The 12,970-nt window shown below is 27.3% G+C and overlaps 2 protein-coding genes across 6 annotated transcripts; one reads left to right on the forward strand and one right to left on the reverse strand.

The window, feature by feature from the left end:
- Positions 1–9: 9 nt before the first annotated feature.
- Positions 10–4,931, reverse strand: EMC1 (ER membrane protein complex subunit 1). 2 transcript variants are annotated; one of them, XM_035085250.1, is made up of 14 exons: positions 4,706–4,931; positions 4,502–4,617; positions 4,248–4,428; positions 3,738–3,893; positions 3,325–3,664; positions 2,926–3,247; positions 2,457–2,480; positions 1,959–2,131; positions 1,731–1,895; positions 1,347–1,649; positions 1,085–1,280; positions 659–982; positions 353–580; positions 10–267 (listed from the first exon to the last, which is right to left on the reverse strand). In XM_035085250.1, exons 1-14 carry the CDS (start codon positions 4,849–4,851, stop codon positions 107–109), a joined length of 2,835 nt encoding a protein of 944 aa, XP_034941141.1. In that variant the 5' UTR covers positions 4,852–4,931; the 3' UTR covers positions 10–106. The 2 variants fall into 2 exon arrangements, with proteins under 2 accessions (XP_034941141.1, XP_034941142.1); XM_035085251.1 differs by lacking the exon at positions 2,457–2,480.
- Positions 4,932–5,108: 177 nt separating this feature from the next.
- LOC118068098 (ubiquitin carboxyl-terminal hydrolase 10-like) lies at positions 5,109–12,279 on the forward strand. 4 transcript variants are annotated; one of them, XM_035085274.1, is made up of 14 exons: positions 5,109–5,236; positions 5,916–6,064; positions 6,637–6,850; positions 6,919–7,115; positions 7,225–7,502; positions 7,561–7,831; positions 7,903–8,588; positions 8,967–9,239; positions 9,639–9,899; positions 10,791–11,096; positions 11,203–11,420; positions 11,511–11,627; positions 11,706–11,824; positions 11,936–12,279. In XM_035085274.1, the coding sequence occupies exons 3-14, from the start codon at positions 6,642–6,644 to the stop codon at positions 12,106–12,108; spliced, it is 3,108 nt and encodes a 1,035-aa protein (XP_034941165.1). In that variant the 5' UTR covers positions 5,109–5,236; positions 5,916–6,064; positions 6,637–6,641; the 3' UTR covers positions 12,109–12,279. The 4 variants fall into 4 exon arrangements, with proteins under 4 accessions (XP_034941165.1, XP_034941164.1, XP_034941167.1 ...); XM_035085273.1 differs by having other exon boundaries at positions 5,118–5,253; XM_035085276.1 differs by having other exon boundaries at positions 5,118–5,253; positions 10,803–11,096.
- Positions 12,280–12,970: the final 691 nt, after the last annotated feature.

The raw sequence follows: 12,970 nt of genomic DNA on the forward strand, positions 1-12,970 counted from the left end.
TTTACATAATTAAATTTATATAAATAATTTATTGATATTTTTAATTAAGTATTAAAATTATTATAAAGAAGATTCTATGTATAATGACAAATACAATTATGTTCTATTATTTCCATGCTTGTTTCTGTGCTTTTTGTGATGCCAATTTTTTGGTAATATAAGAAGCAATCATTAGCGCTGTGAGAACAATGACAATGAGGTAATAGTCAAAATCTTCTTTTAATACATCGAATGTTTTAGACGGTGCCACTCGAGTATAGAATATATCTGTATAACAAAAATTTTTATTTTAAAAAATCTTTACAATTAAAAAGAAATTTTTATTCTTACTTTGTAATATTTATTTACTCACCAAGACCATGAACAAAAACTAAACATGTACTTTCCAGACCACTGGGACTAGTGTAAATGCCTGATACTCTAAATACACTTTGGTTATAATTGATAATTGCATCCATTTGTATAGGAATTTCAGGAGTGTAAGGAATTACTCCTTCTTCTCTTAACTCTGGATTTATAGGCCTTCTTGGATCAAGTAACATCCAAGGTAATTCCAGAATACCACCGTTAGCAAGAGACACTGTATAAAATAGTTTTTATTAGAAATATTATCATTATATTACTAGTAAATATAAATGTAAAAAATTTTTTTACAAACCTAATATGTGTTTACTTGTTATTCCTTTTTCAGTAATAGTTTCTTGTATTGCTTCTATAGATGCAGGAAAAATAAATGCTTGCCTTTCTACTAAAGGTAATTGTGTAGTCGTTAGGGATGAAAATACTGTCGTATTACTTTGAACTTTACCTTCATAAAGTTCTAAAGTAGCTATTTCAGTTCTACGACTTTTATCATTAAAATAACTGTATACTACCCAATTTTCTGAATGTACTATATGGAATGGCCCTCGTACTCTTTTGTGTACAATAGAATATACTATTCCTCCTGACACTACATCTAAGAGGTACAAATTTAAAGTGTCTGTAATAAAAAATTTTTATTAAAGACAATTAATCCCAAAAGTATATACATCATCAATAAATAAATCATTTATAAAAAGAAAAAAAAAATTGGTAAGCTTACTTTTATGTATATTGCCTACACCCTGAGAAATAATAGCTACTAAATTAGGATTAATATATTTATAAAGTACAGATCGATCGCCAAGAACTCTGCCCTGAGAATGAACATGTTCTAGAGGATTTTTTGACACAATGTGAGTGATTTTTTGGTTTTTTGGAGATAAAGTAAACTCCCATACTTTGTTTACTATTAATTCCTGAAAATTTAATATGTGCTTATTAAACTCAGACGTTTATTTAATAATGATAATTTGAAAAAATACCTCTTTAGTACTATAACCAAGAGAATAGCCAGATAAGACTCCAGTCTCTTTATCCCCAGTAAATAAATACGTATTCTTGCTTGTTATAGACGATGAATCAGTTACCACTACTGTAGTTGCATTTTCAGGATACACATGGATTTTATCCTTCGAATCAAGGAGTAAAACGGGACGAAGAAAATCATCGGTAGTTGTTTGTAAAAGCATTGATTGTTTTAATTTATATCCTAATTTAACTAAACCATCCAAGAGTGGTTGACCAGTTATTGGATTGAATGTATAAATCATTCCTTCTCCAGTTGTCTACAAAAGAGAAGTTTAATTCTTATGTATTCAACAATTTGATAGAATAATAATAATGATAGTAAATGTTTGAATTATTACCTTATCTGTTGCAAGTAATAGACACTGCGGAGAATGAGGAAAATGTCGACTTCCTCTTTGAATATAGAGAAGTATACTTTTTGGTGGATTAATTGTTAAACTATTGTTGTCAATTATTCTTGATTGCCAAATGATTTCGCCTTTCTTCGATTCAATACCGAAAATCTGTGATAATAAAAGGATATAATTTTTCAAGTGCTAAAGTAATTAAATATAAATTAAAATTACCTTTCCAGCAGATGTAACAGCAACAATCATTTTGTAGAGTCCAAATTTATCTCTTACAAGATCTACTCTTTGATTAGATTGTTGATTATTCATATCAAATGCTGATTGAACAAATGATTTTATTTGATTGAATTGAGCTGTAAGCCTTCTCATTATCATTCCTAAGATATTCCCTGAGAAAATATAAACAATTAAAACAAATATACAATAATTACTATCCTTTATATTGTTGAATATAGCATTAATCTAAATAATTGGATTAATCTCTCATTTAAAATAAACTTACAAAATAAATAATTCAATGATAATTTATTCATATATTTATTCTAAAAAATATTAAAAAATAGGTTTTAGTCATTCTTGGCATCATTTTGTATTAATATTATTAAAGATAAATAATACCATGCAGATTGTATTTATAAGGAGAAAAATTAAAAAAAAAAATCATGCGATCACACGGTCATCAAACTCTTGCCCATCTTGCAAACTACTACTTACATGAACTGTCTATATTGACTATACCTGCCAGCAGCCATTTACAAAAGAAATTTTATTAATAATTGTACCACGAATGAAATAATTATTTTTAATTAAACACGATTAACGAGTCTGAATAATTTTTTGTAACCAAAACAGTCTAAAGAGTAACCTATTGAGCTCTTCTTGCTATTTAATAATTTTCTATTGATTATGCGAAATATAAGAAACATTTATAGAATGATAAATTAAAATTAAATATTGATGTAAAATAATCCTAACGCAGTTAAACTTATAGACATTTATAAAAATTCACGAGAAAAGCTCAATGTATAAGTATATTATTTTTACATAAATTAATTGACAAATAATTTGTGTTCATGCGTTTCTGTTGCCAAATTCATTGGTCTATTTGTAAAATATTTCAGTAAGAAATATATTTATTGTATTAAAAAAATGTTATGTTTATACAAGAAATGATAAAACTTACTGTCTTTTGTATCGAATTCCGTTTCAATTGTTTGATCTCTATCAGACATGGGTAATTCTACCATCTCTACGGTAATTATATTCGCAAGTGCTTCTTCTCTCGACCAGATTAACTTATTATTGTGTAACAATGCAAAGCTGTGATCTTCTGAAGATAATAAATATTGACAAATAACTCCTTGATTATTTGAACGTTGTGATGAATAACATGTTGATGCCATTATAGTTGGATAAAAAAGCCCGTCATGAGTGATTTTTGATGAATACTCTTGTAATGGTGGTAAAGATGATGTTGAAAGTTCAAAAGCCTTTAATTCTGTCACCTAAATGTAGACAACTTCATTAATACCTTGTTTTTTTCATCACTATTCATTAAATAAAAGAAAAAAAAATTACATACCTTGTTTTCATATGTTATTTCAAATAATACTAGCTTATTATCAATTGTCGTTAGATATAATTTTGTATTACCATCGATATCACGGGGTAAAATATTTGATTCATTGCTAGGAATGATAATTCGTTTCCTGTTATCACCTTTAGAAGTTATTGAAATGGCTTCTTTTTTACCAGGTATTACTTCTATATGAAAAGGACCCTGAGCACCAGCTCCAAATATATTATTGCTAGTAATAGATTGAGGTCTGGCTTCTTCATTGAATAAATCAACTATAAATAATATTGCTAATGATTGATCACCCTTGAGACAAGTCAAATAAGATGGTGAAGTGAAAACGCATCTGAAAAATCATTATTTGTCTTAAATAAAATAATTAACAATTATAAGTTGAAGTATTGAAGTAAGAAACTTACTCAGTCTCTGGTGTCAAAAATGGAGCAGAAACACTTTGATTTTTCAGTTTTTCTCCAGTTTTACTATCATATGAAATGATTTGTACACCACTACTATAAAGTGGTAAAATGTGATACAATATTCCGTCCTTTAGATGCCATTTTACATCCTTTAATCTGTGCCAAAATAAAAAAATTAATTTAAATATATATAATTCTGTGGTTGTTATTCAAATGGGGTAATTTATAAAAATAGGAAATAACACGAATTAACTAGTGTGTGTATATGTGTATAACATTTATTAATGCTGATAAAGTGCATTATATTGTTATTATACTGAAACAACCTTTCAGTAGAATATAATCCATCTGTTGAAAATGATATAAATGGAGTATCTAGTCTGTAAATAAATTTATAGACAAATCCAATAATGATTTCAATTAAAAAATATCCTCAGTTTATGTGTTTATAAATTATATTATATGTAATATATAACTTATCAAAACTATTGAGATATTATTATAACTTACCTCTCAGGATTTTGCTCAGCTAATGGCCATTCATTTAAAATATGACCAGTAGCAGGATCCCAAATTCTAACTAAGACAGGAACACTCCCACTTACAGTTATTAAATCACCACCATCTGATACATCACTTAAAGCATGAATTTTTCCTTCTTTTTCAAATACTCTTCTCCATAACAGTTGACCTAATATGTATTATTTAATGAGAAATGATTTCAATAAATCATAATAATGATGAACAGTTTATGGGGTACATACCGGATTTTAAATGAAGTGCTGAAAATACATTCTCTTCAGTAACAACAATTATTTTTTTGGTAGTAGACACTGTATCAAAACTAGCAAATTTAATTCTTCCTACGTAATTATGACGCCTGTAGATGTATAATTCATAATTTAATAATTTATGAGCAATGTATTCAAAACTTGTACGATTATTTTTGAATTAAAAAGTTAATTTACCAGTCAAACTTGCCGACTTGATCTTCATAAAGGCATAATGAATAGTTGAATAGTCCAAACAATATTACTATGAATTGAAGTAATTGTATATCAAAGATACCATGGTTTATAATTCCTTTAACACTCCCATACATTACAGAAGCCATTACTCTAGTGCATTATTACTCCTGTTGTGAAGGAAAAGAAGACTTCACTTTATCAGAAAATAGAAACGTACATAGAAAATTTGATCCAGATTCGAAAACAATAAGCATAGGTAGAGACCCTTGAGGTTGATTTCCCAATTAAAGGAAAAAAAATATATAGTAAGAACAGCATACTATATATATATATATATATATATATATATATATATATATATGTATGTAAATGTATATATATATACAACTGTACTCAAACGTGATGCCAACTTTTCCAGTCACGAATTCAAAAAGTTATGAAATAAAATACTCCACATGCTGCAATTGTTAACCAAAAACTTTATGCGTATTAGAAGTAAAAAATGAATTATTGTGCAATATATTTATCCAGGTAATAAAAACATATTTGTAAGTATTTCTTTAATTGCTGGTATGCATATTGTATGAGTGTTTAGACGATAAATATCATCGTAGTGAAGAATCTTTATTTTAAAATTACTAGAATTGGTAATTGAGGTTATTAAATAATAACATTATTTTCAAAATAATATTTTGCACAGTACTAAATAATTAAATAACGATGTTAATATTAAAATAACAAAAATAAGAACACATACGTTTCAATTACTTCATAATTATTTTAATTATTTGAAACTGATCATGTTTATAAAGTAACAATTGTTATTTTGTTTTACTCCTTGATTCGTTGAATTTGTTCTCCATTAGTCACACTGTAAAATGTTACAATTTTTATTTCCATTTCTCCTACCTCCTCTGTAGAATTATTTTAAAAAAAGTCAATTTTTTTATAAAAAATAAATTTAGTATTCAATAGTAAATTAAATATTTATACCTTTAAGCTTTCGTGATAATTCGACTAATTGCTTGAGTTTGGTTATAATTTGGTCAAATTTCAATATTTCATCTTTTCCACATTCGGAAAATGCCATAATTAAATAATTAAATCTAATTAGATTATTAATTTAGATTATTAACAATAAGATAAATATTGTTGTGTTGTTTTTTCTGAAAGCCAATTTTTTGAAATGTTTCACTTAAATAATACCTAGGGGGCAGCACTTGACATTTCTGATGAAATCACAGGCGGTAGGTGGCTTTTCTAATAGTTTTTCTGCACACCCACCGGCCATGCCGTTTTTCGCAATGGCGGTTTAGATACATGATAACGAGAGATCGTAACATTTATTCATCAAAAAAGGTAAATTTATATTTATTATGTAAAAATTTGAATTTTCATAAATCAATAATTTTTTAACTTGATTCGTTATTTGTGCGTATCTGATTTCTACATTAAATAGCATTCATTTTAAACGGCTTATGATGATATTTTTTCTGTCCTTTGGCTGTGTATAGAGAGAGGACCTGGCGCCTTAAGATTTTATATTTTCCAAATAACATTTTCTTCATTCTCCTTGATTCGTAAACTTCATTTCAAGTTTCAATTCAGTTAATAATTAACTATATATCATATCATTGTTTCAAAATATTGATTAACAAGTGAATTTCGTTTTAAAAATCATAAAATATTTTATTAAAAATAATTTTTTTCTACCACGTGTTAGGTTAACTGTATTACAAATATAATCATTCTTCGAATTGAATATTAAAATCAATGACTAAAAGAATAATACTTGCTATGAAATATTACATATGACTAAAGTTTTATTTATTTGAATTTCAAGCAATTGATTGAATTATTTAAATGAATTATTGAAACTACTCATGTGTTTTCCTTCAATTTAATTTATAATCATTTTTCACCAAAAAAAGACCTAATGGATAATCAGATTGGGGGTGTTGAAGTGCAAGGAGGTATATCAATGGTTGAATCTTCAAGTATTGCTGATCTTAATGACATTCCTGATTTAGAAGTTTCTGAATCTACCAGTCTTAGTCCACTTACTTCATCTCTAGATCACAATCTTATAATTCAAGAAGATAATGTACCTTCAACGGATGTAAATATGGGCATTGCAAATAGATGGTTAGTATCAATAACTAAGATTTTATAGCTTGCTTTAATTCGGTATTGACTAATTGCATTTTGTATAGGAACGAAGCAAATCCTCAAACAGGAGCGATTCCTCTTCCTCCTCCATTGTCTTTAGATGATTTTTCTGATGTTGGTGCTGATCCAGTTGGAAGTATTCCACTAGATGAAGGTCCAGAACATGGGCCTTTTTTACCTCCCCAAACGTTTAATAATCTTTTCACTGATTCTTCAGACATTCAAGAAGAGTCTGGTGTAGGTAAGTATTAGGAATATATAAACCTATTTATAATAATAATAATAATGATTCTTTGATGCTATGATTTATGTTATTGTGTTAAGTTTATAATTTTTCAATATTTTTAAAGAAACGGCAACTTTAGCTGGTGTATGTGGACTCAAAAACCTTGGAAATACTTGTTTTATGGCTGCTGGCTTGCAATGCTTAACAGCCACTCCTCCAGTGATGGAATATTTTTTATCAATGCAACAAAATGATGACAAATTAATACCTTTTGGATCACTTATGGCAAATTTTAGTTCACTTCTCAGTAAAATGTGGTCTGGCAGGTATAGTGTGGTAAAACCTATTGAATTTAAACAAACATTAGGTGCTCATCACTCGCAATTCAAGGATTATCGACAGGTAAATAAAACGAGAAGACAAAAAATTGCAAAAAAATTTTTAACATTCACTGTTCTAGCATGATTGTCAAGAATTTCTTGCATTGCTTCTTGACTCGCTACATGAACAAATGAACTCCGCTAAGTCGTCTAAAAATTGTCAAGTGTCAGAAACTATAACCACTGCCAATTCAGTTAATTCCAATAGGAAAATTGAAAATAACATGTCTTCTATAAGTACTGTTGTCACTGCCTCAAATACCAATGATGATTCTATGGATACATACGATAACTCACCGTCATCCGATTGTCAAAAAAGTCCGAATGTTACAATGCCAGGATCACCTAAAGGTATTAACATTTACCATACATATATCTTAGTATTTTGATGATTAATAATACAGATAATATTGTTTTGATAGAGTTTGAATTTTGGGAAGAAATGATTTCTGAAGTAAATAGATCAATGTTTAATGAAGATGAAGAAACGTTAGATTCAAATGAAATAATTGATACCAAATCCACTTTTATTTTTAATAAAATGCATGAAAATTCAGATGACAATGAATTACCCATTAAATTTGCACCAGAGCCAATAAGACTTGGATTGGACGACATTCTTCTCAAAGATGCAAAAACAAGTAATGCAAATTTTCTAGTTACTCAACAAGAATGTAATAACGAAATTTGTTATGATTCTCAAAAATTTCCAAAAGAAAATTTGCGTAGAACTGCTTTAGATAATTCCAATTTAACTGAAAATCATGATTTTGATAATAAAAGTCTGAGTATAAAAAGAATAAAAGAAGTTAATGTGCAAAAAAGTAATAGTAGTGTCAATTGTTTATCTATCGATCTTGACACAGAATGTGGAAGTGGTTTAGATAAGTGCAATGTTAAAAGAATGAAATTAGAAGATCATGAAAAGAATCATAGGCATAATGGATTTGATTCTAGTGATATTCAATGTTTAAAAACTTTACAAAACTGTGGAAATGGTGCTTTAGCAGAACATGATGAAATAGAAGCAGATAAATATTGGGCAAAGCATTTACGATCTAATCGAAGTGTCATTGTAGATACTTTTCAAGGTCAATTTAAAAGCACGGTAAATATTGATTTTAATTTATTCATTTATTTATTACAATAATTAAAAGTAATACCATTCACTTTCTACATTCCTAGAAAATTTTTTTATTTATTATGTATTCAAAATTATAAAAATTATCCGGAGATAACGTCGGAGTGTCATTTGCATTTAATAAAATGATACCTGTAAAAATTCTCCAATATTAAAAAATAGTGAATGTCCTTCCTTTCCTATAAAGAAACAGGTTATAGGGCTCACAACACTAGACATGCAATTTATTATCACTCTGTAATATTCATTAAATAATAATAGTAATTGTTTTTCAGTATTATTAGATTATTATTATTATCAGTAATATTATTGCCTGTATATTAAATCAATATTCATTTATTGTAGGTCGTATGTGCGGTTTGCAAACACGTCTCAGTAACTTATGAGCCTTTTATGTATCTCTCAGTTCCTTTACCACATGCAATGGAGCGACAACTAAATATTACTTTTATACCTATTAATAATGGTCCTTCGGTGAGGTGTGTTTTATCATTTAATAAACAATCTCGAATTGGTAAACTCAAAGAAGAACTTTTAAAAACTCTTGGTAAAGAAGATATTATCACCAACAATATTGTATTTGCTGAAGTTTTAGAGAATCACATATCAAAAATCTTGGTAAGTTTTTATAAATAACATTCATTGATTTTTATAAATATACACCATTTAGACAAGATTAAAATTATTTTTGTCTTTAAATATTTATTTATTAACCTTAATAAGGTTGTAAGAAACATTTGATAAATGAAATTGTTTTCTTATCATATATAATTTATTAAAAAATAAAAAGAATAAAATAATATAAATAAAGGAGGGTTGAGAAGGTGACATACTGTCAAGTATGGGTTGTCGTCGATACTGCCTTCCAATAGAAAACAATGGAAGAACAATTTCGAAAATATAAAGTCTATTTTTGAAGCTACATTCCATTAAACACTTGTAATTAAATATTAAATTGCTATGTTTACGTAATATTTAAAAATTCTGGAAAAAATAAATGATTTTCTTCTTTTTCAGGATGATAATATGTTGTTGAAGTGTATTAACGACACTAATAGATCTATATATGCCTTTGAATTAACGGATCCGCCTAATGTGAGCATATCAATATCTGAGAATAATGGAGATCAAACATCTGAATCGGAAATATGTCAAAATGGAACTACTACGAGTGACGATATCGGACCGTGTCCTATCTGTCTTGAAGAAACTGATGGTGATCTGAAGAAACACAGTAACGATATGTGTAGTTTTATAATGTGTGAACCTTGTATTGAGGTAAGAATTTATTTAAATTTAATTTTTTATACAAAATTTGCTTTCTCATAGATCTTTAATCCATACTTTTAATCTTTTATTATATATCTATTGACTTCATAAAAATAATGTGATTTTCGTTATTACATTATTCCCAATGATGATAAAAAGACAGTATCAATCTAGCAGTTGGGGTTTACAAACGAGACACATAGTTGTCAAAAATTGAACCTCGGGAAGGTCTGAGATAAGATTAGCAAATATTCTAGACGGATAATGTTTTAATAACATGCATGAGAACCAGAAAAAGTTTAACTTTTGTTATTTGCTAAGGACGCTTGATATGAAGCAGAGGCAACAGAAGTTAAATTGAAAACTCATGTAATCCGCTAATGGAGTCAAATCTGCAAGCCAATTATTAAAATTGGAACTCAATTCAGACTAATCTGATACTGTCTTGAACTGAGGGATTTTTAAATGATAAAATAATATCTTTATTTGAAGAAAATACGCTGATATATTTATTAATAATAAAATATATTAAAAATATTATAAATAAAAATTTTTTTAATGTATTGCAATAATAAATTATTGCTTCCCATATTGGGAATATGATCAAATGGTGATTGGGAATGAAATATTTTTGATTTACACGATAGTTTGTTTCACAAATTTGTTTCCGTTGATTAATTACATAATTTTCTATAACAACATAATATTCAATTGATTAATAACATAAAGTGAGTAATTGAACTTTTTTAATCAAAAAATTTGATGATAGATAGTGAAAGATTATTTTTGTTTTTATGAAAAAAGGTGAAGTTGTTGAAAATAGTGATTTACCGCGATATGACAATCATTTGTGAAATAAATTAACGTGAAACTGAGAGAGCAGTGCATATTACCCAACAGAACTACTTCAAGACCCCGTCGGAACCTCGAAACTGCCCAATGTGTAATAAACCAGCGGAGTCTTCATCCTTTATGAAAATCAATCAAATTGGTCGACCAAGGCCAGTTGGCCGAATACTCAATGTACCTTTGGTAATGCGCCATGACACTAACGAAGCATCAAACAATCGTAAGGAAACAATATTATTTGGTCATCCACATTTAATCCGACTGCCATCAAGAGTTAAAGCAAAAGATTTATTTGAGGTACTTAAGCGAGTAGTACCTCAAGAAGGAAATTATACAGTTCATTTTGTTGATGGTCAAGTAAGTGATATACAATAAATATTTATTAGTCTATAAATTTGTTTAATTATATATCAAAATTTATTTTAATTATTCAATTGTGTTAAAAAATATAAAATGTTTGTAGGGCCATCGTTGTTCTCGTTGTATATATACATCTCATTGCACTGGATGCAATGTTCCTGAAGAGGGAATAGTAGAAATTCGAACAAATGATACTTTAGCAATACGATATACCGAAAATATACCGAATATTGAACCTCCAATTGATCACATCAGTGTCAGTAAACAACGACCACCACATCCGTTGTCTTTATATGATTGTTTACAAGCATTTAGTCAAAGGTTTGTATTTATATCTATTTACATTAAATTATAATTATTTTATTATATAAAAATTGACTTATTGTCTAATTAAAATATTCATTATTTCAGTGAGATGTTAGATGAGCATAATCCATGGTTTTGTCCTAAATGTGAACAAAATCAATGTGCTACGAAGACGTTAACTGTTCATCGTTATCCCAAGTACCTCATAGTATATCTTAAAAGGTTTCCTTACGAATTTTAAATTATAATCTCTAGTATTAAGTAAAATAAAATAGCTAAAAGGTAATTTTATTTTTACAGGTTTGTGTTTTATGAATGTATTAGTATGAAATTAGACGATAAAGTAACATTTCCATTGGTTGGGCTCAGCGTAGGACAACATTTGTATGATCTTTACGCTTGTGTTTGTCATTATGGAGGTAATTTATATATTAATAGAAATCTTAATACTTTTATTATTAATAAAAGAAGTTAATTATGCAAATAATTTTATTAACATTACTGTTCTTATTATTTAATCTTATTTATAGGCGTTTCTGCAGGGCATTATACTGCATATGCAAGAAATCCAAATACGGGTATTTGGTATTATTATAATGATGAATTCACGAACAAACAAAAACCGCAAGAAGAAGACTTTAGTAATGCGTATATTTTATTCTATTGTCGACAAGATGTCAACACAAAACCATGTAATTTATAAATCATTTAGCTCGAGAGCAACGAAAACGTAATGTAATAAGAATTCAATATCAAACTGCGTTGATTCAGGCGAATTATATCTAAGTAACGTATTTTTAAAACTAAAATAAAATTTCAAATATGAGAATTATAAATAAAACAAAATAAATCAAAGAAGAACAATTGTAATAAAGAATTAATTATTCCTATTATTTATGAAAAAATCCTTTTTGTTATTATCGTACTAAAGTGTCTCAATAATTGATGCGGGATCACAATAGGTCTGGATCAATGTGATATTTACGATTGTTAAAAAAATATTTTTAATGTGCTTCAACTTAACTGTACTAAAATTTCAATATTCGGTAGTGATTAAAAAAAAAATGTATTTAATTTTATTGGTATATGGAAGATTTATCATAAGGTAATTTTTATTTTAAGAAAATGAATTTATATAAAAACCGGTAAAAATAAGTAATTATATAAGGTATGAATAAGATTTATTTATGAAAAAAAAAAATATACATCATGTGTAAAAATGTGTCAAGTTTATATTATAAAATAAACAATAGATACATTAACTTGAAACCGATCATTATTCATTGAAAATAAAGAGAATAAGATAATGTCAATTTTTATAATTTTTTTTATATACTTTGAATATAATTTAGATATATTGATACTAAAAATCATTGTATTTTTGATGTTTTTCCAATCCATATACATATATAAATAAATATTATTTTTATGGGAATAAAAATAGAATCAACTTACAAATCATTTATTAAATTATTCATATTGAATTTTTATTACAAGAAATGTATCTTAACAATCACACATACGAATATACAATAATCATTGTTGTATAACTACGTTTTACTTAA

The sequence above is a fragment of the Chelonus insularis genome, unplaced genomic scaffold, assembly GCF_013357705.1.
Source record: "Chelonus insularis isolate UGA/USDA-ARS -01 unplaced genomic scaffold, ASM1335770v1 contig_399_pilon, whole genome shotgun sequence".
Classification (NCBI taxonomy): Eukaryota; Metazoa; Arthropoda; class Insecta; order Hymenoptera; family Braconidae; genus Chelonus; species Chelonus insularis.